At 37.3% G+C, this 27,459-nt stretch overlaps 1 protein-coding gene across 2 annotated transcripts in view; it reads left to right on the top strand.

Annotated features, from left to right (window-relative positions):
* The first annotated feature begins 10,205 nt into the window (after positions 1–10,205).
* Positions 10,206–27,459, top strand: part of EDIL3 (EGF like repeats and discoidin domains 3) — a 392,992-nt gene continuing 375,738 nt past the window's right edge. The window contains exon 1 of one of the 2 annotated variants that reach the window (XM_045897839.3): positions 10,206–10,690. In XM_045897839.3, coding sequence (XP_045753795.1) covers positions 10,624–10,690 — 67 coding nt within the window. In that variant the 5' untranslated portion in view covers positions 10,206–10,623. The remainder of the gene's footprint in view (positions 10,691–27,459) is intronic. The other variant, XM_045897830.3, reaches the window with a different exon arrangement.

Here is a 27,459-nt window from a genome sequence, read left to right as displayed (position 1 = left end):
ACTAATAACTCCTTCTGATTTTTATATTTTCTTCTCATGGTTACAGTGTTGAGGAGGCTTCCTGTAATATGCTATCCAGGTGTTTGGCTTCCTGACTTCTGAATGTCCTACTTCCAGGCCTTCTAGAACCATGCCACCCCTCCTTCCCAGCTCGACAACCTCTCCCATTCTAGTGTGTACTCTGAGCTACAGTTACCCATGTATCAGCAGTTATATATTGGGATATCCTTAATCTTAGAGAGGAATACCTCTTACTCCCTTTCCTGGCAAGATGTTGATGTGTGCCCTCCCCATGTGCACTCCCCCAACTCCACCCTCCTTTCTACTTTGCCTGTTTTTAAAGAAGAAACAAAAATCAACCTAGAATTAACTTACATTGTTATACGTCTTTACCCCAAAAGGGTTTAAATGGACTTAGGAACAGACTCACTATTCTTTCTAATGATTTATCCAAAGAGGTATATCTTACTTTTCCACTTCAGGTACCTAGGAGATTCCTGCAGGAGGCAAGAGACAAGCCAATTTATGACATGTTTCTATAGGTTGCTCATATATGGTCCAGCTAGAAGGCCATCAGAAGTTCATGCCCCTGAGAGTTATGTAGATTTGTTTTGGAAGTGCTAGACATTGCAACTAGTGAAGGAATTATGATAATTTCCAATTTCCTTTTCACCCCATACTACAGACTGAATGGAAGGCTTGGTTACTGTCAGAAAGTTATCTTTAATTTATGGATTTGTTTATTAAGGACTGAATGATCTTAGAAACTAGAAAGCCACAATACTCTAGTGGTTACGCTGAGCTATAGGTGAGTTGGTGCTTATTGCTCCCATGGGAAGGAATCCTCCGCCAGCAGTCCCAGCAACTGCCAGGAGCAGTGATTTAAGCTCTGTGCTATCCACTTCCTCCACAAAACTGCCTTTTAGGGCAAAGGTGCCATCTGGGACTAAAAAAGGAGATCTGTTTTATAGCATTAAAAGGAATTTTACAGAACTAATTAGAGGCAAAAGGGCTGTCCATCTCTCTTGTTTGGAATGTAAGCTATTCAGAGAATTCATAAGATTAGTCTTCTGCATTTGAAAAAAATTAAATTAAAAAAGCTAAAAGAAATATAATAATATAAGTACAGTAGAATATAAAACAGATAAAACAATAAAAGATTTTGCTTTGGTTAAAAAATATGAAAGGTAAAGGGCCTAGCCATCTCCTTTATTTAAAGTAAAGCAGCTACATGTTGTGGATTGGTAGTCTACACAATTAAGTTATCAAAATTAAGGCTCTTCTAAAGGGAAAACTTCCTGGGATTTTCAGTCATTGCTCAAGGTTCCCAGGCAGAGTCCTGAACAAAACTGAGTCACCAGCTCGAGTCACAGCCCAGAGTGACACATTATTTAACAGAGGAAAGGAAAATGTTAAAATAATACAAGGGTGTTTTCAGCTAATTATGAGTCAGATCATCACAGGCAACACTAGAAACATTTCCACCCTCAACCTACACACTGTTATGTCTCCTATTCATAAACAGGAAGGCTAGGAAATAGTTTACTATCAATACCACTGTTAATTTTATTTTTAAAAGTGGACAAATGCAATTTTCAAACTTTTTGGCAAGAATACTTAACTTCCACTTGGTTACACTTTTTGTTTACTCATCTCCAGTGTGACAGTCTAAAGGGTCCTCTAAATTCATCAACTTTTAAACAAAACAAAACACCTGATTTTAGATTGATGTGTAATCTCTACTTTCAAATTCACATAAATTTTCTCATTATATTATTTTATAGAAAACATTCAGAAATGTATTCCTTATAATAAAATGGTAAATAATAATTCAACTAAATAGAAAATTAACTTTTTTCAATCTTATTTATTGATGATTGGGTGAGTAAAGGCCCACATTGGAGTGGGTTTTTATTTTATAACCTGTAACTTCAGTTCAAGATGTCCATTACAATGTATTTCAGATCACAAATTACATTACAAATCAAGTTTCATCCCTATATATGCTTAGGAAAAAAACTGTTATTGGAATCTGACTAGAAATCTTTGAATTCTCTAAGGGTTTCATGACACAATGGTGCAATTATGCTTCTGAGTCTCTTTTAGATATGGTTTATAATTTTGGTATTGAAAATAAAAGCTTCCTTCTGAATTAAGTCCCCAGGATCATCAAATAAAGCAAGAAAGGCATGCTGTCATTGCATTTTCAAAACCTTATTAAAACTCTCTTAGTTTACATTTTTGTTTTTGTTTTGGTCACTCTCACAAGCATAAGGACAAGATATTAAAATTTTCTTCTTAGTGAGGACCATGATATTTCTTTTATCCTCTAAATTTAATATTGGCATGCTGGTTTTGTATTGGTTTGTATGGAAATGTATGGGTTTAAAATATTTAATCAAATATTTCATATTATGCTAATGTAATAATAATTTAAGGCAAATTATAACTGTTATATGAGACGTGTCATATTCTATTTTATTTTAGTGAAATATTTAAAATTACTGTGTATGTTAGGGAAAATGTGCTTGGAGTATTTTATCTATAGACAGAAGTAACAGAATCAATGTTAATATTAAACACATGAAATTAAATGTTACTCTCCCCATGGCTGAAGAAATGAACCATATTTTAAATTGCATGTGCCAAAATACCACATATTAAAATATACTCCACTTGCTTTTTCAGTTTTAAAACAAAACCATGATTATGAAAATCAGTAATTTTTTTATTGACAAGAGTTTTTAAGTTTCAGCCCATCTTGGAACCAGGAAAATCAGAGAGGATCTTATATATTCATTATCTTTGACATTTGTTTATGGATAACAGAAACATTTTTCTCTAAGTTTCATTTAGCTTTGGTCCAATTACTATACTTGATGGATCAAACTAGAAGTCTTGTATATTTTAAATAAATAAATCTCTGGCTCAATTTTTAGCAATGCTATAAATGGAGAAAAACAGAGGGAAAGCCAATGAAAACCAGGTAAAGGGGGAAATAGTTGAAGATTGTCCTTTTAACTGTTATAATAACATTTCTCCCCCACCCCGTCCCAGTTAACCATGTATTTAAATAGCTATGGGTATGGTGCCCATGAAAGAAGTTTTTATCATTTCATTTTAAATCAGAAGACACTGAGTTCCAGTTTTCTGTCAAATGCAACCTCAAAGTTTATAGCATTCAATCCTGCCAAATCTTCACAAGTCTCTCTTTCTTTCCTGCTAAAGAAAACATTATTTTTTTCTTTTATCCTATCCTGTACCCTCATGAACACTCACTTCCCTTTTACACTTACAGTAATGTCTTAACCCCTTAAAGTCATTTTTTGAGCAAATGCTGGTATATAGAAAATTGCTGAATGGCTGCATTGGACCCAGGAACCCAGGGGATGTGTGCCATGCCCCCCAAAAGTGACTAAAGTGAACATAAGAGTCAGGAATGATACAAGTGTGTCCGCTTATGTAGCATTTATTTGGCAGCAGTAATGCCAATTTGATGGGGAGAACAAGTAAGTATGATAATATGAAAAGAAGTAAAATATTATTATTTTAAGATGATATAATTGTATATCTAGAAGACCCAAAAGAATCAAGGGAAAAACTAAATTAGCAGGATAAGACTTTGCCAAAGTGACCAAATATAACATTAGTACATGCACATAGACACGTACACATATAGCCTTTTATAAACATAAAACAGCCCATTACAAAACAATGGAAAAAACTTCATTTAGATAGGGACATAAAAAGGTAAAATACCTAAGTAGAAACCTAACAAGAGGAACATAAAAGAAAACCTGGATATATACATAGGAATATTAGTATTATAAATATGTTTATTCTACCATTTCATCTAGACAAGTACATTCTAAAGTATATATGGGGAAAATATATGTACAATATTAGGGAATAGTTTTTAGAAAGAAGTAGATGAGGGTATTTTACCCTGGCAGTTATTAAAAACATTTTTAAACAACAATAATTCAATAATTAAGAGTATGGTGCTGGCACATGAATAGATAAACAAATGGCACAGTGTATAAAAGCAATCAGTAGGGGGCCCCTGGGTGGCTCAGTTGGTTAAGCGACTGCCTTCGGCTCAGGTCATGATCCTGGAGTCCCGGGATAGAGTCCGCATCTGGCTCCCTGCTCGGCAGGGAGCCTGCTTCTCCCTCTGACCCTCCTCCCTCTCATGCTCTCTGTCTCTCATTCTGTCTCAAATAAATAAATAAAATCTTAAAAAAAAAAAAAAAAGCAATCAGTAGGGCCAAGTCTATAGTGACTAGGTGACTGAGTTGGCATGGCATATCAGTAAAGAAGACTGGGATTTACTCAATAAATGGATTTTATATAACATAATTTTCTGGAAAACAAGATCTATACTACCCTCTTACAAAAAAATAAATTTCAGTTTGAAAAGAACTATAAAAACACACATGAAAACATAATGCCCATGAAAGTACTATAAGAAAATATGTTTATAAACTCAGAAGAGTAAGAGCCTATCTTGGCAAAACCTGAAGCCTAGAAATCATAAAGCAAAGATGGATAAATTTCATCACTCCAAATATAAAACATTTTAGCACAGTAAAAATCAAAACAGCTACAAATTAGCTGGATAATTTTTTGGCACAAAAATGACAGTTTAATATATACAGAGCTCCTAGCAATCAAGAAAAGGTCAGCAATCCAGTAGAAAAAAGAGAAAAAGACATGAAAGATAACATAAAGAAAATATAAATTATTTTTTGAATATGCAAAAAGTTGCTAAAACACACTCATGATAAAAGATGTTCAAAATGATGTGAGACCATTTTTCATCTACAAGATTGACAAGACCAAAAATTGCAAACACATTGTATGGCCAGGAAGCAGGGAGACAAGCTCTCTGATGCATTAAAGGTAGAAGGATGAATTCATACATCTTTCATGAATGGCAATATGGCAATATCTACCACAATTTTAAATGCACATAGATTCAACCAACAATGCCACTTCAAACAATCTATTCTAATGAGTTTATTTTGCAAACGTGTGCAAAATATGAGTTCACTACAACATCACTTGCAATAGCAAAAGATTGGGAGCAACTTAAATGTCTGTCAAAAGGTATTTATGTTACACAAATACTGTACAGCCCTTGATACAATTTCAGAAATATGTATTTGTGAAAAAAGCAAGATGTGTAATGTTTGTATAATTTAGCAATTTTTGTGAAAGCATGCACATATACACACATATATACATACTATATATGAAAGTATATACATACTATATATGTGACATATACACATATACATATACACTATATATATATGTATATACACACATCTTTAGAAAGATACACAGCAATAGTTACTAGCTATCCTAGGAAGGCAACCCTATGTTAGGAGGGAGTGTCATTAAAAGGGAAACTTATTTTCCTATATACCCACTTGGTCCCTTTGAACTTTTATTATATACATGTATTATTCAAAACTATTTTAGGGAGCTGAAAGCCAAGTCACTGTAATGGGTTAAGCCAGAAGGAACTGGAGGCACTGGCAGTTTGTGTTACCAAGATCAGGTTCTGAAAGCAAAGGTGCACTCTTATATAATGACCCTGCATATTTTCTGGGTACAGCATCCATCAGGGAATCAAGCAGGGAAATACTGGGAACTGGGAATTTGGTACAAAACAATGTAGCCTTAAAAATAAATTTCTCTTAGTGCTCATAGTGGGAAGACTAAAGAAGTTTAAAACATAACACTCAGGTATTCCAAGGCAAGCAGATATCTTCATAGCAAGAACCATTTGTAATTATTTGGAAAGGTAAAGCTAACACTGATGAAACAACTAGAGAAAAACAAAAATTGTTAATTCTAAAAGGATCGTGTTCTGTAGTGCTGGAATAATTTTAGGACGTATTAAAGGGAGGTAGGAATTCAGCTAATTATAATTTGTAGAAGGTCATTTCAGATGAGGATAACACCATGAGCAGAGGATTAAAAGAAAGAATTAACTTGGTGTTTATGGAGATCAATGAAAAAAAGTGTTATAAATTATGCAAATATTTTAGACAACTTTTTAAAAGATTTATTCATTTTAGAGAGAAAGAGCACACACATGCATGTGCATGAGCAAGAGCGGGGGTGGGGGGTGGGCAGAGGGAGAGGGAGAGAGAAAATACCAAGAAGACTCCCCACTGAGTGTGGAGCCCCTGACACAAGGCTCAATCTCAGGATGCTGAGATCATAACCCTGAGATCATGACCTGAAAATCAAGAGTCGGGTGCTTAACCTACTGAGTCACCCAGCTGCCCCTATTTTAGACAGTTTAAAAGTGTCCTTGGAACTCTACATTTGAGCAAAATATCCTCTAAAATGATACATCAAGAAGGGTAGAGAAAATACAAACTACTAAAAAATGACAGTTAAAATTAGAACTAAAATTGAAAATATAAATAAATAAAATGGACCACTGATCCTTGATTTCTTCAACTGTTAAATTGAAATAATAATAATGTTCACCTCATAAAGGTTGTTGGCATGATTTAGCAAAGCAATACATGTAAAAAATGTAGTAGTGTTTAGCATGCAGTTGAGTCTCCCTAGTTGTTGCCAGTGGAGTGAGTGGGCTCTGGATTCAGACTGCTTAGGTTCATTTACTGGCTCCAACACACGCTAACTTGAGACCCTGGGCAATTTATCTAACCAATCTGTGCCTTATTCCTTCTCTCTAGACAGGGGCTAATTTAATGTATTAATTTACTGTATTAGTTTTCTCTTGTTGCTTGTAACAAGTTACCACAAATTTAGCAGTTTAGAACAACACTAATCTCTTAACTCACAATTCTGCAGGTCATACGTCCAGGTAAGCTTGGCTTAGTTTTCTGCTTTGTATCTCACAAAGCTGAAATCCAACTTTTAATCCAGAGCATTTAGGATATTAAAGAAAATAAAGTTTTTGTAAATGTAAAATAGTTTTTAAATGGAAAATGATTTTAAAGATTTAATAGTACTGAGTGTAACTTGATCAAACAAACTAAGACCCTTCCTGTATCTAGTTTATTTCTAAATATTCAATTATGGAAATAATTACAGAAATACTCTATTTAGTGTTATCTGTTGCTTGACAACTTAAAAGGTAAATTTAAAATTTTCCATATAATTTATTGGGGGTGACAAGTGAAGAATGGAGATAATCAGCTTTTGAGGAAAAGTCTTTTGGAGTTCCATATGTGATTATTCTTATTTATTCATCATTATCATCGTCTTCATTTGTGGACTCATTACTGGACTGGGCTCTTTTGTGTACTACAATAAACTACCACTATGAGTTTTACTCCATTTTACCGTTGAGAATACTGAGACCTGGCCTTTAACTGACTTGAGAGTTTCAGGAGTCATAGTGGTAAACATAGTATTTCAATTCAGATATGTACCATTCCAGAATCCAAGCTCTGAGCCAATGAGAAGAATTCTTGAAAACCAGTAAACTTCCCTCAGTCTTGTTTTTGTTTGTTTTGCTGATTCTTTATTTTGCTTTATTTTCAGGCAATCTTTACCAAGTTGTTTTCCTTATAGCACTAAATCTATAATATCTTACCAAGTATTCTGAGAAAAAGCCTGTCGTGGTGAAAAAAGAAAAGTTTGCAAAATACTGGATTAAAGACTTTTGGAAAAGTTTCTTAACCATAGGACATTTCACAGTTTTTATATGTTAACATTTACCAAATCTTCAAGTTGCTACTTTGATATGCAATATTTCCCAAAATTATTTGACCATGGAATCTCTTTTTCCCCCAAAACTTATTAACATCTTGGGGAAAGTAAGTCTGTAGAAAATATTTTGGGAAGTGCTATTTCAAATGATGTATAGATTGATTTTTGACACTTCAGACACATATTTAGAGAAGCTAGAAACTGTAGACTAGATCATACATGATTAGCAAAGGTCCCTTGGTGCTTTATGTGAGGTAAAAGAGTCATAACAGAATTTTGTACTTTAAAAAAAAAAAAAATCTATTTCCTGTGGTCTTTTAACATTTCTTATATTCCATTTCTGAAGAGGCAATATATGAATTTAGTAAGAGTGAAATAAGTCCTATAAATGTAAATTAGGTGAAGTGCCTGGAATATTCAAAATGAAAGTCTTATTGGTACATATCATTATTGATAAGTGGGGAAAAAAGAAAGGGTACCTACATAGAATCTATGCATATGGATCTAAGACTGTGTATCAAATTTAGACTGAAAATGGGACTTATGGAAATAAAAGCATTAAGCTGGTGATATATTTTACAAGTCATCTACCAGAAAATACAGAATGGCATTTACAGGCACACCTCCAGGTATCTGGTCATAGAATATGCATTTTAATGCAGTTTTGTGCTTTCCTGGAGGTTTTTTTTTTTTTTTTTAACAGTTGAAATTAAAAGAAAGATAAAATTTTAGAACATGTACTGTTGCCAAAAAATTAACTTCCTAACATGCTCATTAAGGTCACATATTATCGGAAAAGTGGGAATAAACAGAGAATAAAGTAGGAAAATAAAACTCTTGGGGCACACTTTTTTTCTTTACTCTGTCATCACAAAGACACTGGCTTCTGATTTTATATTTTTGAGATTTAGTACTATCCTTTAGAAATAAAACCTTAAAACTAATTTTAAATATCTCATTTCAAAATGTTAGAGGTACTTTATGATGGACATGCCCCAGCATGACTGAGGGCTTACTTTCAGAATTAAGTAATAATGACATGGGAGAAAGTTGGAATTTGATTGTTTAAAAGTTTCTTGCTATAGTTCTGGACAGTGGTGTTCTATTCTAACGTCTATGGCTTTAAGCATGAAAATAGTAAATAAATGATTCTCCCTCTTTCCCTTAGCAAAAAAAAAAAAAAAATTTAACCCTCCCCCAGCACATGAGATCTGAAACAAAACTTGCTTTGACATAATTTTTGTTGTTTCTCTTGTTTTGTTTTTGTTTGCCAGTGGTACAGTATCATAACTCCTCCATAGCAACATGCAGTACTACTTTTCTATCAACCTTGCATCCTTGATCTCACTTCAAATTCCAAAAGGAAAGTAGAAATTGAAGTTTAAAGGACTCAAGGAGGTAAAGGAGATGAAGTTGTAGGACTAATTGTCCTGTTATCTCTTTCTGAGTATGTTCTCATTTCAAATGCTTGCTTTCAAGAATGTGTCCTACAATTTTTTTTTTTTTTTTCCTGTGGTTCTCTCTCTCTACAGCCTTCTCTAGAAGAAGAAAAGAGAGCTGTGTTTCATTTTGGTACCTGCAACTGATGGAATCAAATCCATGTACATTAAGCAATCATTCTAACGTAAAAACAGAGGAGAAAGCACTATTTTAAGCTATGGTCGGTATTCTGCAGTCTCTTTCACTGCAAGAAAAACCAGTCCATTTATATTGGTTTGGGTGGATAGCAGAAAAATTTGACCCACCTTAGTGATACTTCAAGAATCTGTCCTTGACTTCTCTTTTTCTTGTACAGTGCCCAAATTCTCCCCATTATTTCTCATCTGAAACGTGTCCTAACAAGACACGTGTCTCGTACTGGCTTGCCCCAGGCCTTCACCTTTTTGCCCATGTGAACAGATAAACTCACAACCCACTCTCCCAGCCCTAGAGCTAACTAAACTGCAGACAGAACAACAGAGCAGCCTTGTCTTAGCTGATTAGAGTCTGGCTGTTGACTAGGTTGCATTTCCTGAGAATCGGAGCAATTCACTTTGCAGGGTTCCATTTCTCACGCAGCTTCGTGCCCCAAGAGTCACTTTTCAAAATCTCTTTAACTTATTTTCCTGGCTATACTGAGAACTTCAGGGGCATCCTTAACGTGGTTAATTGTAAAGTCAATGCTGGAACCAAGAGAATCTCAGACACCAAAGTGCTTCCCTTAACCCTAGAGTCTCAGGCAATGTAGGAACTTTAGAGGTGGTGGCAGGTGCCAGGGTGTGGCTGCAGTTGTCTCCCTTTTCTCTTCCAGTAGAAGGAGCCACGGGGGCGGGTGGGGGGGGCGGGTAGGGAAGAGGTAGGAAAGAGGGGAAGACTGGGGGAGGGAATGGGGGGGAGCTGGCGGGCACCGGGGGAGCGCGCCTGCGAAGCTCGGGCTCACACGCACGCCGCCTCTGTTTGTACACAGTGCGCACCCGGCCGTCGGCTCGCTCCCCGCTAGCTCACGCTTCATTGTTCTCCAAGTCAGAAGCCCCGCAGCTGCGGCGGCGAGAGCGGAGCAAGCCGAGCACACGGTCTGCCGGTCCACAGGCGCGGGTGACCCGGAGCCGCCGCGGGAGCCCGCGCCCCGCCCCGCCCCGCCCGCCGCGCCTCAGCCGGGACCCACCCGCAGCGGAGGCTGAGCCCGGCGGCGGCTCCTCAGAGATCGCCCACCTTCTTGCGCCGGAGCGCAGGCAAAAGGGGAGGAAAGATTCCTCTCTTTGGTCACCACTCTTTCTCGCCTTCTCCAAGAATTTGTTTAAGGTAGTGCTGCGGGCAGAAGACATCGTTTTGAATTCTCCGGCAGGGGCGGGGTCTGCCGCTGCCCTGCGGTGCCACCTCAGCGACACTGCCCTCTGTTAGGACCCCTGACCAGCCGAGGTCACGTTCGGGGACCGAATCATGAAGCGCTCGGTGGCCGCTTGGCTCTTGATCGGGCTCAGCCTCGGTGTCCCGCAGTTCTGCAAAGGTGAGGCGGCGGGGCCCGGGCCGCTAGGTGCGGGACAGGCTGGAGTCCCCTGGGAAATGCCGCGCAGGGGGCTGGAGGCGGTCCCCGGGGCGCGCCAGGGGTGGTGAGCGCCGCGGGCGGTACGGAGGAGGCGGCGCGCCCCGGGTGCCTCGGAAAAGTGCTCGCAAAGTCAGAGCGGAGTGCGTGGGGCTGAGCGGGGAAGAGGGTGAGAGGGTACGGAGGTGAGATCGAGGAAAGACGGGGACCGAGGGCAGGGGGAGGGAACGGCGCTCTTGGGAACCAGAGGTTCCTCGGCTCACTGAGCCAACTGGTCACTGCTCGAAACCTCCCTGGGCAATGCCCGGTGATGCTAGCTACGGGCAGCGGGCGGGGCTTCCGTGGGGGCCCGAGCTGGGAAGCAAGCTAGCGGGCGTCATCTGCTTGAAACGGGAAGAGGCTGGAGAGCCGCATGGCCGTCTGTCCCCCGGGTGCAGTTCTCCGAAGTGGGCCGGGGCCGAGAGGTTTGCAAATCCAAACCTGGCCCTGGGAGTTCTGGAGGTGGGCGAGGTGGAGACGGGTCTGACAAGTCAGTTCGGCTTTCTCCCGCCTTCCCTTGCAGGACGCGCTGCGTAGATTACAGAAAAACCACAAGAACCGCCTCTCCTCTAACCTCAGGGGCTCCGAGCTTGGCTCAGCACTCCCTCCGTGTACCCCTCAGTGTACACGCGTAACTCTTGGTAATAGAGAATCTTGCAGTGCGAGGCATCCTCGCTCCCCCTCCCAAGAGCAGAAAAGTTGTAAGAGCTGGTCTGGTTGTGCTTTCCATGACTTGTGTGAAATAAACCAGCCTACAAAAAATTGCAGGACTTAGATGCGTCTCCTACTGAGTTGTATAGACGAATTTCAGGTCCTTTGCGAAGGGTGGCTTGTCAATATGAACCCTTGTCCCGGCCGCGTCACTTCGCGGGTCGGGGCTGAAGTTGGCGCCGATAAAGGGCAGGAGGAGCGACAGGGGGCCCTGGGGAAACCGCGCAAGAGGGACTTGCGCCCCTTCTGCACTCACGGATAGGGGCGGCCCCTTCTAAGGGGTCCAAGGGTAATACAACCCTTAGCAGGCTGCTTCAAGTGGAGAGCTGAGTGCACTACAGGGTTTTAAATGCTGTGCCTCTAAAAAGAAGGATAGTTGAATTAAAAGCGTTGACTCGAATTGAATTCACTTGAAATTCACACTGCGTGAGTGTTCTACACCATCCATGCCTGCATCCATCCATTTATCTGTTTCATAGGAAAATTGTGAGCTCTTGGGCTACTGTTTGCCCAAGAAGCTTGGTGTTCCTGGATGCCCTCACTGCCCTGCCAGTAGCGATCCATGGCCGTGCTTTGCCTCGGCCTCCCTCCCGCCCCCAGAACGTGGCTATTTTCCCCAGCGAGTAGCGTGTGTGTAGGTGTGTGCCTTGCCTGCGTTTACAAAGTGCCCTTCCAGTTATCAGGCAGAGGCAGCCACTCCACTGAAGGTTAAGGCATGGTAATGGCTTTGTAGTTGCTCGCCTGAGTTCCCCAGCGATATGGAAAAGACAGGGCTCCCACCACTGTTATTTTTCCTTTCTCTTCTTTCCCATCTGGATTTCTTCAGCACTTTCATCCCTTAGCAGGAAGGGGAAGGGACGAACTGCAGGCACTACCTTCTCCTCCTCCCTTCCCCACCTCCGTTCCCACCCCAAACACGAAAACGCACATTCACCCACTCACACGCACCTACACCGTGCCACCGCAGCCACCATCTGTCCCCGAGCCGAGGTGGAGGGTGGCGGGGGTGGAGGAGGATGTGTCCAGCGTACGTGGCCACGCTATCCTCACTCGGTCTGGTTGCGGGAACCCTGGGGCGCGGTGAGTCTTGGCTCACTGCAGTGGGTAGCTCTGCCTCCTAAAGATACACACGCCTAGGGCACAGCTTACTCTGCCAGACAAACCAACCACGCCGATTTTGCTAGGGTTCTCCATTCCCGCTCCTAGACAATAATCGGGCAGCGGTGTACTCCATATTCTTTTCGTAGATTGCTCCCCCCACCCCCCCCCCCTTTTTTTTTCCAGCCATCCTGTGATTAGAGGGAAAGAGGGCTTTAGGAAAGAAACGGACCATTTTCCGTGAGTCCTTTTGTTAAACTTGCACCTTTCTAATTTCTCCTTCAGCCCTGCAGAAGGCAGAGTGCAGCTTGTGTGACAGCTCCGAACAATTAAACTTTAAGTAAACTTATTGAAGCCAGTGTTAACACTGAGAATTTCCCTTGCATCCCTCTGCCCTGGACATCGTTTATCTAATGTAGCCTTTTAGAAATTGGTGTTTCCCTGTGTGGGTGGCAATTTACGTGCATTAATGATTGGGATTTGGTAATTTCTTTTATTAGTCGTTTTTATTTTAAAATTAAACCAATGGATCAGTCAGATTGAATATTTTATTAACTCTTAAATTATTCATCACTGTGGGTTGCTCTGAAAAATCCAATAACATGCATACAGTTGCAGCAAGCACGTGACATCTTATGCAATCTGTCCCTGTGCCTGCAGTTGGTGCCTGAAGTCTTTAAGCAAATGGCACTGTCTAAAAATGTCTAGACATGTCCTAAATACTATGAATCATTGGCATTTGAATTTCCTTTTTTTAATCAATGGTGTTTTTTAGTTATTCTACGTGAGAATAAATTAGTACCTGAACAGTCTCACTCAAGATAATAACAGTATGTTTCTATAATCAGTATAGCAATATTTACACTGAAATAACAGGTTTTTTGTGTTTTTAAAAATTGATTACACATTAGTGTTTTCGTTACTTAATTTACATGACCATGAATTCTGTACTTTAAAAATAAGTGCTAATTCAGATGCCAGATGAAGCACCTAAAAATAATTTTGAACTGGTGAACTAAAAATAATAAAGTGAAGATTAAGTATCCTGTTTTGACAGTTTAACACTAATGCAAAATCTTGGCCGTTCCATACACTGTGGTGATACAGCACACATTCCCCGCCCACCCCCCCACCCCCCGCCCCGTTCCTGAAAAAGCTTTTTTTGCTTATTCTTGAAATGTTTCTTTAGAATTGAAATGCATTTTGTTTTAAATATGCATATGGTTTTGGGAAAACATTTATAATAATAAAAATTATGGTTAAAAAATTGAAATGCTACCTTCTTCTTTCTATGGTCTTAAAGTTACAAAGACCTTCAAAACCAGGCAAATGTATTTCACTTCTGTACTCTAAATTAAAACTCTCTCATGTTTTTCTCAAATATCCTAAGATCAGTGTTCGTATAAAACATGTATTCAGGATCTAGGGTATTTTTAGTATTTTAATAAAGTTTGCTTTTATTGCCAGATACATGTGATTTTTCTTTCTCACAAAACTATAGCAATGTAAAGTAAAGGGATAAAACATATAATACTAATATAAAATAGCTTGGTTACTCAAAACCATTAGAAAATATAAGTTTGCCAGTTCCTAGATTCTAAATTAGTAGTCCATAGTCTTAATTTTACTGATACTAAGATAAAAATTTCAATTAGGTAATTTATTTTTAAAACTTTTAATCTTTTTGAAGGTTTTGCATAATGGGATGGACTGTGTATCTTATCATTTGTGCACAATTTAAAAAACCTGCCGATATGAGAGTTTCATAAAGCCTAAGAATTTAATTCTGGTATTTCTTGTTTACTGAGTACACTTGCAGGTGCAATAGCTTTGAGTATGATATATGTTGTAGTAGATTCATCATATTCTTGCCAAAAAACCCCATAAAACAGTGTAGGCTTCAGAACTCAGTTCAAGACAGTAAATCATCATGAGTAGGCACTGAGAAACAAATAGCAAATTTTATAAATACATAATTAATGGCATGACTTTTCATAGCTGATCAATTTACTTTTTACATAGTTGAGTTTATTCCTAAGTAGTTTGTAAACTGATATTATTATGAAAAAAATAGAAAACCAAAACCCAGCCATTCCTATTATTCAATTCTTATATGTGTTGTAAGGAAGATGCCTGGCATGTTTTTTGTTTGTTTATTTAATCATAGCCCATGTAATGATTATAGTATCTTTTGTTAATCAAAACAAACATGTATTTATATACAAAGAGTCAAATGGTTGCCCATGTGAAGTAGAATAAGTATGGGAATTTTTCTCATGGTTATGTGATAATGTTAGAAATTAAGTACTATAAATACTTAAATGGAATAAATTACCACTTAGTTGTCACTGAAAATACCTCCAAAAAGTCTTTGATTTGAGGAAGTGGGGAAAAGCCAACAAGGATCAACTGTGCCCTTGCCAGCAGGTGTCAGGATAATCAATGGAGATCTTTTAAAGGAAAGATGGAAAAAGTAAAAGAAGTAAACCAGTAAAGGTGAATCTGCAAATCCATGGAAAGTGACTTTCTGCTCTGTATGAAACTGATGTTGTTAGTTAGTTTTCAGTGCTCTCCTGAGAAAGAGAGGGAAGGTGAATTGTAAGAACCTACTGCTTTTACCATAGTTTCTAAACTTGGAAACAGAGTTACTCTAACTGCCACAAACAAGTGCATGTCTAGGTTGAACCATTATTTTTCAGGGATCTCTGGAGTACCATCCAAGGAAATGCACATAGAGCTATGAGGTACTTGCCGTGAAACAATTATTGCTGAAATTTTTAGCATACTTTTAAGCATACTCTCCATACCAACTCTAAGTTTTATAAATAGAAAATTCTGTTACATTGATTTGCATGGATATAAATTCAATTGTACATTTATACACATCTATAGTACTGGTAAGAGATCACTAGTTATCCTTTTCTATCACAATGGTGAAAGTGTATTTTTCCTGGAGCTTGCAAGTATCTAATTAACATAAGTCATGTGGCCAAAAGAGACTAAATGGCATGATAAATAAAGTTTTGTCAGTATCCATTTTAACCAGTTATTAATCCTTATATACGAGCCTATTGTATATCAATAGCTTTTAGTGACTTGACATCATTTATTTATTTTTAATTGATCCTTAACTGATAATCATTCCTTTCAAATTAGTTCTAGCATCTGTTGATATAGCCCTTCAAACTGGGTTACAGATTCGCCATTGCACCATTTCTTACACAGTTGCTGACATCATGCCAAACAGTCTGTCTCCAGTGGCATCCTTTCTGAGTCAGTCCTCCTAAAATAAAAATTGTTTTCATTTTTCTCCATCTTCATCTTTCCCCTCTTCTCCTGCATTCTCAACATTTCTTTGCTGGATAGCGACTAGGGCACCTAATTCACTGTAAAATTCTGCCATGATTATTAAGAGGTTGCAAATCTCCAAAACATTGTGGAATTGGCCATTACTTTTTGTATGTGTGCGAAGAAAAAAACATGATACAGGGCGCCTGGGTGGCTCAGTTGGTTAAGCGACTGCCTTCGGCTCAGGTCATGATCTCAGGGTTCTGGGATTAAGCCCCGCATTGGGCTCCCTGCTTGGTGGGAGGCCTGTTTCCGCCTTTCCCACTCCCCCTGCTTGTGTTCCCTCTCTCACTGTCTCTCTCTCTGTCAAATAAATAAATAAAATCTTTAAAAAAAGAAAGAAAAAAGAAAAAAACATAATGTGAAGCCTCTATTACTAAATCCTGAGTTTTAAAACATAAATGGAAATAAATTAGGATCTTAATTATGGAGCAACTTGAGATTTTATGCCTTGATTTGATAACAAATGTCCTGCCTGAAACTATTATCTGGGCAATAACAGATCCATCCAACTTGTAGAGAAGTCTCTTGCTTTGCCTGTAGCACATAGTTGAGAAACTAGGAGAAAACATCAAAAACTCATGACCACCTAAAATAGATAATGCATTAATACTTAGATCATATAGAAAAGTCAATGTCTCTTGGTTTTTAAGTTCCTGGGCTTTCTATAAACTGGATCCAGACAATGAAAGGCATATGAGGTAATAGGTCAGTCTTAATCAGAGCAAAAAACCATGGCAGCTATTAGACCGAAACAGGCCTTAAAAATTCTTTTTTTTTTTAAATTTTTTTATTTATTTGCAAGAGAGAGAATGAGAGACAGAGAGCATGAGAGGGAGGAGGGTCAGAGGGAGAAGCAGACTCCCCGCTGAGCAGGGAGCCCGATATGGGACTCGATCCTGGGACTCCAGGATCATGACCTGAGCCGAAGGCAGTCGCTTAACCAACTGAGCCACCCAGGCGCCCCAGGCCTTAAAAATTCTATGCAAAAGCAGTGATACCTTACAGTGTGAAAAACCAGGGACATTTATGGGGGGAGGGGCTAAGTATAAAGGCCATAAGGCATTAGCGTGTGAAAGAATATTATAATAATTAGTACCCATATTGGCCTTGCATCCTAGACAAAGACTCACTGCAATATGTTAAACATTTGGGGGTATAAAGGCAGTAAAATACATGCATTATTGAAGAGATTTTGTCAAAAATGTTTAAGCTTGGAAAACCTGCGTAATGGTAGAAGAGATGGATATCCAAAGAATTTACTTGTTTAATATGCTATTTTCCCATCATTCTTGTTATTATATATTTTATTATAGATGTTATTATTTATTTTCTATTGATCCTTTTTCCCCTAAAATATGTTATTATATATTTTCTATTGATCCTTTTTCCCCTAAAATAATGAATGAAAGTATTAGGAAATACAGGACTCAATTTTGTACAAAAGAGGTAGACCACAGAATGCAGATAAGATGTCCTGCAATTACTTGGTTATATTTTAGAAGAAAATGTGTTGCTCTTTTGTTTTTTAAAATATGCATTATTATAGTGATAGTAACTGTGTAGGATTTGTTCAACAAGAGGTTTAATAGTGTGCATGAAGCAGAATGGAGGCTATAAGTACAAGAATTGAAGTGAAGGGTTTTTCCAAGTACTAAAGTACTTTCGAATGTGATTGTTGCTGTGGAAAAAGAAGATTGAGTCTATTTCTTAGCTTTACTTTTTCTCTTTTCTAAAACAGGTCTGCATCAGACTGATTGATCTCTTTTAAGAATAATATAACGTAGTAGAACAGTCCATAAATGGGAAGGCCAGGGTTTTAATCTCATGCTAGATGACATTGTGTTGATTTGAAGCTAATCTATCAGTGGGGTTAGGCCATCATGCATTCTTTAAGGTTTATGTTTGCTATTTGATAAAGTTTTTAATTTGGGGAATGCAGAATAATCCTCTTAAGGCTTTTCTTGCTGTACTGAGGTCAGGATGACCATTTACCTTTTACTATACCGAAGATTATATGAAGACAACCAGAGTAAAATGGGCTCATGACTCTTGAGCAGAAAAGAGTGGAAGAATCAAATGGGAACCCTGGAGAATATTTTTATTTGAAATAAGTTGATGACTCCCTCCCAGTAATGTGTGCCACCTCTAGGCATCAGTCTTCCATCTGTGCTCACATCTTTCATGCCCTTCTCCCCTCATTTTTCTCTTCAAACACTAATTGAACTCTCATTTTGCCTTGTTTATTCAACTTTCTTTTTCTTTGAATAGTTTAATTTTGTAAGCACTAACTTTTGAAATATCAGCTATGAACAAACAAGAAGCAAATTACCATTCAAAATGTTTTAGTATTTATACTGCAAGTTCTTGTGTCACATTTTGTGCTTCCTATAGAGACAGGGCTCACAAGGGTGTTGGCAAAACAAACAATCCAACTAAACAACAACAATACCCAAAATGGATAGTATATATTCAAATGAATAGAGCTATTCCTGCCCTGCCTCATCAGTGTTCCTCAAGAAGTACCCACATATTTTAAACAGTAGTTTGTCTTTTACAGAAAAAATAAGTCAAAAGTAGTTTCAGGGACGCCTGGGTGGCTCAGTGAGTTAAACGTCTGCCTTAGGCTCAGGTCATGATCCTAGGGTCCTGGGATGGAATCCCGCATTGGGCTCCCTGCTCAGGGGGAATCTGCTTCTCCCTCAGCCTCTCTCTCTCTGTCAAATAAAATAAATAAAATCTTTAAAAAAAAAGTTTCAGAAACTTGAAAAGCTTTGTTTCTTATTTAACCATTTTGTTTGTTTGTTTGTTTGTTTACAGTCTGTGTTGTTCAATGAGCATACTGTTCTAAGTACCACTCTGATTCTTCTAAGTCTGTGGAGGCCCAGGTACTGTTATTATCTACATATGAATGAGAAAATGGAAATACAGAGGTTAAATCATTTCCCAAGATCTCACAGTTACCAAGTAGCTTGTTAGAATTAGAATCCAGGTTAAATCTAGAGCCTGCTTTCTTACCTACTAAAGCATGCTGTGTCAATGAGTGACACATGGGGATAGTTTGTTAGATGATTTTCTTATTTATGAAACACATACTTCATATCTCTTACTATTTAACTGGTAGATATTTTGGAAAGGGTAAATTATATTTCTTCTCTTGGGACAATATTTTTAAATTTTTCTAATTTTAGTTGGTAAAATGGGATACCTCTTTTCACATTCAGAAATAAAGGCTGGAGTATGCTCTTTTTGGTCAGAAAGAGTGGTGTCTTTCAGAATCATGCATCACTAGGAAGAACAGCAAAGGTAGGGAAAAGAAGAGGAACACTTGTGAAATGATTCAAAACTCATTTTCTTCACAGTCTTGCCATTCAGTTTATTGCAACATGATTTTTATACTTTTTTTTTTTTTTTTAGTTTTCTAGGATTCCATTGCTCCTCTGCATTGTTTCATTGTTACTGAGTATGATGTGTAAGAGCATGCTTTCTCTGTAATTTTCAGATATATAATGTAGGACAAAGTGATTTTAAAGGTTAACAAGGTTTTTATTTCTGCTAGCTTAATGAAGTTATTTAATTTGCCTTACAGCCTATCGTCATTTAATTTTATTTCTATGTAAACCCATTAAGAAATTTTAGCCAAACAAAAGCACCAAAGGGTCTCAAACCACATCAGCTAGAAAATTATATTTCCTGGTTTATTTTAACAATTATTTTACCAAAAGATGGTTTATTTTTTTAACTAGTATTGATTGGTTAACTTTCAACATTTTACAAAATGATGAAAATTATACAATCTGAGATCACCTTATTAATAACACTGCACATCTGTATAATACTTAATAGTGTAAATAGACCTCCACATTATTATATTTATTCCCCTAGAGTAATAATAATAAAACAATAGGGAAAATTTCTTAAGTATTTTCCATCTCTATTCTATGGACCATAAGCAGAGAAGGCATTCTTAATTTCTTTTATCAGATAAGGAACCTGAGGTTCAGAAAGTCACATGATCTGTAATTCAAGCAACCAATGAGTTTGAACTTAACTCCACACATTCTGATTCCAGCATACTTTTTCCTCTTTTCTGCTATACCACTTTACTTGTGGTAATTATAGTTATACTTTTTTCTCAGTTCTTGGACTCATAAGATGAGGATGAGGTATTGGTATACTATTGCTTTTTCAAAAACTGTTCCAAACTGCCTCTCATTCCCACATGAACACTTTCTTGCCATCAGCCTAGAACACCTCCTTTCCTCTAGGGAGCCTGTTACTTACTAACCATAATGACATCCTAAACTTTCTCAATGGCTTCAGATCCTTCTTTCTTCTCTCATATTTGTCCACTTAAAAATCTTTCATGCATGAGCTTGTGACCCTTTTAACCAGGTTCCCAACACTAATGATTCCCATCTCCATTTTTAGGAACCTATTGGCAATGCTGTTCAATTGACTTTCTCATCACATGATTTGCTCAACTACCAGTACTTTAAATTTCTCAGACTTTCTCTTACCAGAATTATCATCTTTCTACCTCTCTTTGCCTTTCATTCCCACAGACTCACTCTTGTCATTACTCTAATTTTTAGTCCTACTTAACTTTCTTCTTTTCTCAGTCTCTGTGGTTTTCCATTTTCAGGGGTATTCAACATTTATGAATTTCTCAGCCCAGATGCTTTTTACCATTTTTGCTTCATTAAGTCCCAAACTAAGGTAGTTTTCAAAGTCCCATTCCTATCCCTGCAACTAAGAAAATTGGAGTGTTGTCAGAAGGTAGTACGACCCATTGGAAATCCTGGTGTAGCTGAAAGGTTGAGTTGGGGGTCCTAAAATATTATGGGGCACTGCAGAAGTTATATGGGAATGACAACTATTGATAATTGTAAATTTTGGAGCATAACCATAGGGATTATGGTGAAGGAGGATAGAAGACAAGATCATTAGAAGAGTCAAGGAATGTTGTAAAAATCATTTATGTGGGTATTGAAATTCCAAAAAGTTATAAAAGAAGAAACGTTGGAGAGAATGACAGTGAACCAGGAATAGAAATCTCCAAGGAATGAGGGCATATATTGCAGAGATCAGGAGATAACTGTAATAAGGGAGTAGTATTGGGGAACAGAGATCTGTTACATGAAATTAAAACTAGGTGGGTTTTTTTTTGTTTTTGAGAGGAAGGAGAAAGAATGTTCAGAAATTTGCTTTGAGGAGTGGGAAAGCATATCTCAGGTCTGGCAGCTTTGGGAGAGAAAACAGTATCCAGTTAAGAGAGCTGTGGGTAAACAGTGACTCAGCGAAGAGCTGATTTCTTCTAGGGCAGGAAGACAAGACTGGCCTAGTCCCAAGCCTCATGCTCTTAGACAGTCCTCATCCTACAGCTTTTGCACGTTGAGCTCATTATAATAATTGATATATCTGACTATGGGCACTGCTTTTAAGCACATAAAATATGTCTTCATATGTAACAGCTCTTTTAAACCTCACAACCGTCTAGGGGGTTATCATTATCCTCATTGGCAGATGAGGATATAGATGAGGATAGGGTTAAGTGGTCAGTACTCAAACTAGGCCTTACAGACCCAAGTCCAGGACTCACTTCACTATAGCACAATTACAGAGAAAAGCCCAAATCCAAGGAAAGAGCCTTTCTAAATTTAAAGCACATCTGGGGGATAGGAAGATTTTGTAGTTGTGCCCTGACCTACTTCATCCTATCCGGATGGGCCTCTATGTGTTTTGAGGTCAGCATAGTTTAGGTTACTGGGAATGTCTATGTCTGCTTGGTGGTCTTAATCCTTGCTCATCTTGGATCATTTGTCCAAATGGTTCTAACTGGAAAACATTATTACTTGGGGAATATTTGCTTGGCCTTTTCAGCGTACTTAAAATTGTGCAACCTTGTGCACAAAGAATTCTTTTTCCTCAAATTTGCGTGTTTCAAATATTTGTAAACCATAATGTTTCTTCTTTAGTTTCTGACATGCTAAGGTTTTACATATTTCTTCCTTTAATCTGTCCTTGTAAGCCATTCCTTTCATTATTTTAGTTGTTTCATTTGGAATCTGTCCAAGTAGCCTACATATTTATTCAACAGGCTTGCCAAAACCCCAACAGAGAATTCCTGGGATGTGCATTCCTAAAATAATGCCATACACATTAGTCTATCCTTTTTAATATTGCAAATATATTCTTATTTTTATTATTTTTTATTATTTATTTTTGCAAATACATTCTTAATTTTAGTCTATTGTTTTGCTAGTTATTTTTCCTACCAGACCACTCTTTTCCAAATAATACTTATATATGCCATTATTTATTTTTTTCCATAATTTTGTTCTGCTTTTGCCCTCACTGGAATTTTACTTTATTTTTTTTTCATTTTGTATTTAGTATGTTTGTTACTATTTATATGGTATATTCCCTGCCCATAGAATCACAGAATAACATAACTTAATTTCCTGCAAATTATATTATTATGCTATTTATTGCTATTTTGTGTCATGTACATATCTGCTAAATTGTAATGCAGATTCCCATCCTTAGCTTTGCTAAATTATAATGCAAATTCCCATCCTTAGCTTTTGGTTTTTTTCATACTTATTCCTTTTAGGTCTGTAAAGTATTCATTATCTTCTTGAAGTTACCTTCTATCTGTATTTCTATATTTTTTCTGTTTATATATTTATTTCTAGCTAATTTCTTCTAAATGTTGCCATTTTTCTGCTCCCAGCTCATCCCTCAGCTTAAACTGCACAACTTCAGATAATCTCTCTGATCACCTTCTCCAAGTTACCAGTGTTCCAACACACACACATATACCCACAGTATACCCCTATCATAATTCTCTATCACTATTTTTTTTTAATTATGACACTTTTCAAAAATCATAGCTATAAAATTACTTATTAGCTTATTTGTTTCATTTCTTGTTCTCAATGTATTATAAACTCCATGTAGGCAGGAAAAACATATATTTTGTTCCCTAATGTGTATATCCAGCTCTAAACATGGTGCCTCATATATAGTAGGCACTCAGTATTTGTTGGCTGAATTTACGCATGCATGGATGAATGAAAAACATGAATTAAAAACAACTCTGTTGGTGTATAAATCTTTCTCTGGTTAAAAAAAAATGTGTTCCTTAGATAGACCCATTAGCTCATTTAATAAATTCTTATCTGCTTGAAGCACTGATGCATTGACCTGTGATTTATGGCACAAGTGATACACTTTGAGAAAGCAATAAATACTTTAGTAGTGGCAAACTCTAAGAGCAGACTAAATAAATGACCTACTTGTTTCCATAGCTGTCTAATTTATAAACACTTTAAAAGCAAGATTTGGGTTTTACCTTAAATTATCAAATTGCAATAAAATAGTTGTAATTGTATATGGAAGATCAACAGTAAGCTTTAGTTTGCCATTTTATTATAAAGGGTTGACAAGAAAAGTTATGTGCGACAAAATCAAAGCATTTGGTGGTGGTTTTAATTGTCAGGCAGAGGAGCTGCAGGTAGTCCTTTGATCTGTTAATTGTCCCAGTGCCTGGGGGGATCACTCCCATAAGCTCCGCTAGCAGTAACTTTCCTTCAACCATAACGTCTTTCCCTCCTCCTGCCATGCAGTCACACCTGCTAAACCCAGATGTACTTGGCAGAGGGGAAAAGACAGCATCAGGGAGCTGTGTCTACCCAGGAGCCAAGAGCCTCAGAATCAGCTCTGTTTAGAGGTTTTTTTATGTAATGACAATCTTTATGTCACCGCTAACTGCTGTTTAATCTCCTTGGGGCAACTATACTTCTACCTTTCTTAAATGCCTCAGTGGTTCTAAAACTATTTGTGTGCTTGTGACCTCAGTAATTGTGTGGTTTCTACTGCTAGTCTGAAAGCTCAGAAAAAGTGTCTTTCTGAAGAAGGTATAGGTTGTCAAAGGAGTGTGTAGAGTAAAAACTATAAAATCTAATGCTTTGCTCCTTTATATGTGATAAGAGAACATTTGGCAGTTTTTTTGAGGGGCAATTAATTCCTCATCCCTACTTTAAAGTTTTAATTATTTTTGAACTTATATGTATACATTCATTGAAGAAAAACTATAATGGAATCATTTGGTCTCTATATTTAGAGACTTAATTCAATAAATAAATATCTCAAAGTAATATTTTTTACCATAAAATTGATCATGCCACATACTCTTATAATTTATTTATTCAACAACTTTTTATTGAGCAGAGAGAGATGCCAAGAACTGTTCTGGGTGATAGAATTACAAGAGTGAATGAAACAGATGACAATCCTTGCTCACATACAACTTAAATTCTAATGAGTCGAATGAAGGGAATCAAAGAATAAATGAAGGAAATTGTCTAGGAGGTTAAAAGAAGGGAGTAGGGATTTCAGGAGTGGATTTCACTTTTATGTAGGATGCTCAGGTCAAGCCTCACTTTTCAAAAGCATTAAGGAAGTGAGATATGTTGCAAGCATGTTGTCTCAAATTTCACTTGTCTCTGTATTTCTTATGTTTTATGTAACAGTTAAATTTATTTTGTAAAATATGTCCATATTTTCCTTTATGACTTCTGCTTTTGGCATCATATTTAAGTGCCTAAGAATTGCTCTTTGCTTTTTCTGCCTAATGGTTAGCTTTATGTCCCAACACAACTTACAAAAGCTGTTAAAAAATAAAGCACATATCATATACTAAATTCTATGATAACTTGCATCAGTTCAGAGACTTACTGAGCTGCTTCCCTATTAGTGGGACAGTATTTTCAATTATCAAATTAATTATGAATTATTTTAATTAGTAATCATTGCCTATAATTAGAAATATATCAAAATATGGTTTGCTAATACTTTACTTGGGATGTTGGCATTTGTTTTTATAAATGATAATTTGAGCAATCTTTATCAAGCTTGGTACTAGGGAAATGCTATAGTTATAGAATTAATTGGGAAGTTTCTCTTCCTTGGAGCATTTTAAATACTTTAAGAGTTTTCTGTTTCTTAAAGTTTTGAAATAACTCACCTACCAAACAGTCTGATCTGTTTGTTGGGTACCTTTTTTGTTCTTTTAGAGAGGGAGAGTAAGAGAGACAGGGGGTGGTGGGGAAGAGGGCGAGAGAGAATCTTAAGAAGGCTCCATGCTCAGCCAGAGCCCAGTGCAGGGCTCAATCTCACAATCCTGAGATCATGACCTGAGCCAAAATCAAGAGTTGGACAGTTAACTGACTGAGTCACCTAGGCACTCCTGTTTGCTGGGTACTTTTGTGACTACCATTTCTGAGGTCTTCCATAATGAATGGAGCACTTACTTGTTATCCCTTTTCCATTTTTGATAATTTATCATTTCTGACACAATAGTACAATTTAGAATATTTTCTAATTTATTAGCATATATTATATATAGCATTAAAATGTTTGTGAAGCTATTTATGCAAAACAAAACATAGTAATGTGTACGCAATGTGATAATTACAAAGTAAAAAAACAAACATAAAACAAGATAAATCTTCCAGGCTCAGGAGTCAGGGTTTTTAACTTCAACAGTTGACTAACCTTGGTTTTCAGAAAAATAATAAATAAAATGGGGCCACTAATAATAGAGCCTGACTGCTAAAGTTAATGTAAAGATCTAATACAGATTAATTGCTTAGAACAATGCCTTTGGCCCATGATGAACATGCTGATGATGATGGCGGTGACGACCACAATGATGACCATGGCTTCATATCTCCAGTTTTGTGTCACAGTGCTTGGCACAAATTATGATAAAAAGTAATTGATAAATGAATTGAGTGCCAGTCATTTTTCTCATCCAATTATTATTTTACTTTTTACTTTTATCAAGAAGTCTGCAATCTTCTAACTGACATACAGTTTGCAGGTATACTAATATAATGTGATAAGTAAGAGAATGGAATCAGACTGGGAGTTGGATTCTGGATAAACCATTTACTAACTCTGAAGCCTTTTACAGTTTACATCTCTAACCCGTTTCCTCATCTGTAGGTATGGGTAAAGCAGAAGCAATCTAATAGGGTTGTTGTAGTCATTAAGAGATATAACCCATGTAATATGCTTATAGATCCTGCCAGAATAAAAACTCTCGATAAATATTAGGTACTTTTTATTTTCTTAGTTGTGGTTGTGGCTCTTACTTACTGTAAAGGGGACAGTTACCTTGGGACACCCTGGAATACCAAAGGAGAATGATCTAAGGAAGGGATGGGAATGTGGATCGATTTGACAAACTGGCCAATCAACAGAGCTTAGCAATTTTCCAACTTATGTTAAATATATTTTGGTTATGTTCCTGGTTTTAAATCATTTATTTTGGGAGCATTTGACTGTTGTTAGTCTGTTATGGCAGCTATAACAAAAATACCATAGATTGGGTGGTTTATAAAAAACAAATTAGTTTCTCACAGTAATGGAGGCTGGGAAGTCCAAAAGCAGTGTAGTAGCAGATTCCATGTCTGGTGAGAACCTGCCTCCTGGGTCATAGGATGTCATCTTTTTCCTGCTTCCTTACATGCTCCCACAGGGTCAGGGAGCTCTCTGAGGCTTTTTTTCAGTGAAGGCACTAATCTTATTTATGAGGTCTCTACCCTTATGACCAAATCACCTCTGAAGGGACCACCTCCAAATACCATCACATTGGGGATTAGGTTTCAGCATATGGATTTGGGGGGACATAAATAGTCTATAGTATTGTCTGTAATAGACTATCTTACAGTGTCACCTGACCCAGCAGGAGGTCTTTGCTTCCTTTATATTCTTCCCACCTAGTTGCACTTACTCTCTACTCTGAATATAGACTGTAAGTTGTGTCCTGATTTATAACCTATAATAGAAACTTCTAAAGTATTTTAGGTTATTTTTGTTTCACATTTTACTTTAGAGGTCTCAACTGTAAATATGGTATATAAGGCAGTTGACAGCATGAAAGTTTTTGTAATCTATTTACTCAGGACTCATGGTCTCTGTGGTCAGTACTTAGTATTCAGAAAACTCTTCACTATGTCTTGCCTTTCAGCAGTTCAAGTTTATTTTACAATCTCATGTAAGTATAGGTTTGTATAACTCTTCATTTGTAGAGCAGTGTGGACTAGTTTAGGTACCAAAAGAGCTAATTCTGGCTCTACCAAGTGCTTGCCTTGTGACTCTCAGCAAACTCCAGTCTCTGAGCCCTAATTTCCTTATGATCAAAATGAAAATAAAGTCATATACAGGGAATGATTTTGGAACTTGAAAACTGTCTTATATATCATCTGTTTTGGTGGTAGCCAAATTCTTGCATTGTTTTCTGTACCTTTATAGAATCAGCTAGTATTGATATTCCCATTTGTTTTTGTGTGTTTTACTGAACATATCCAGGTGTTATGAAAACTTTTGATTACACCTGTTTGGAAAAGGAACATAAGCACACTAAGAAATGGTGATGGATATGATATGTAGGTAGTCTCTGTATTGTGAGAACTTAATTGGTGGTGATGAGATGTTGGACAACTCTTTAAGTGTTAACATGGACA

The sequence above is a fragment of the Mirounga angustirostris genome, unplaced genomic scaffold (genome assembly GCF_029215605.1).
Source record: "Mirounga angustirostris isolate CCGP_5_RB_7025 unplaced genomic scaffold, mMirAng1.0.hap1 SCAF_7, whole genome shotgun sequence".
Classification (NCBI taxonomy): Eukaryota; Metazoa; Chordata; class Mammalia; order Carnivora; family Phocidae; genus Mirounga; species Mirounga angustirostris.
This window is presented reverse-complemented; position numbering and strand designations above follow the sequence as displayed.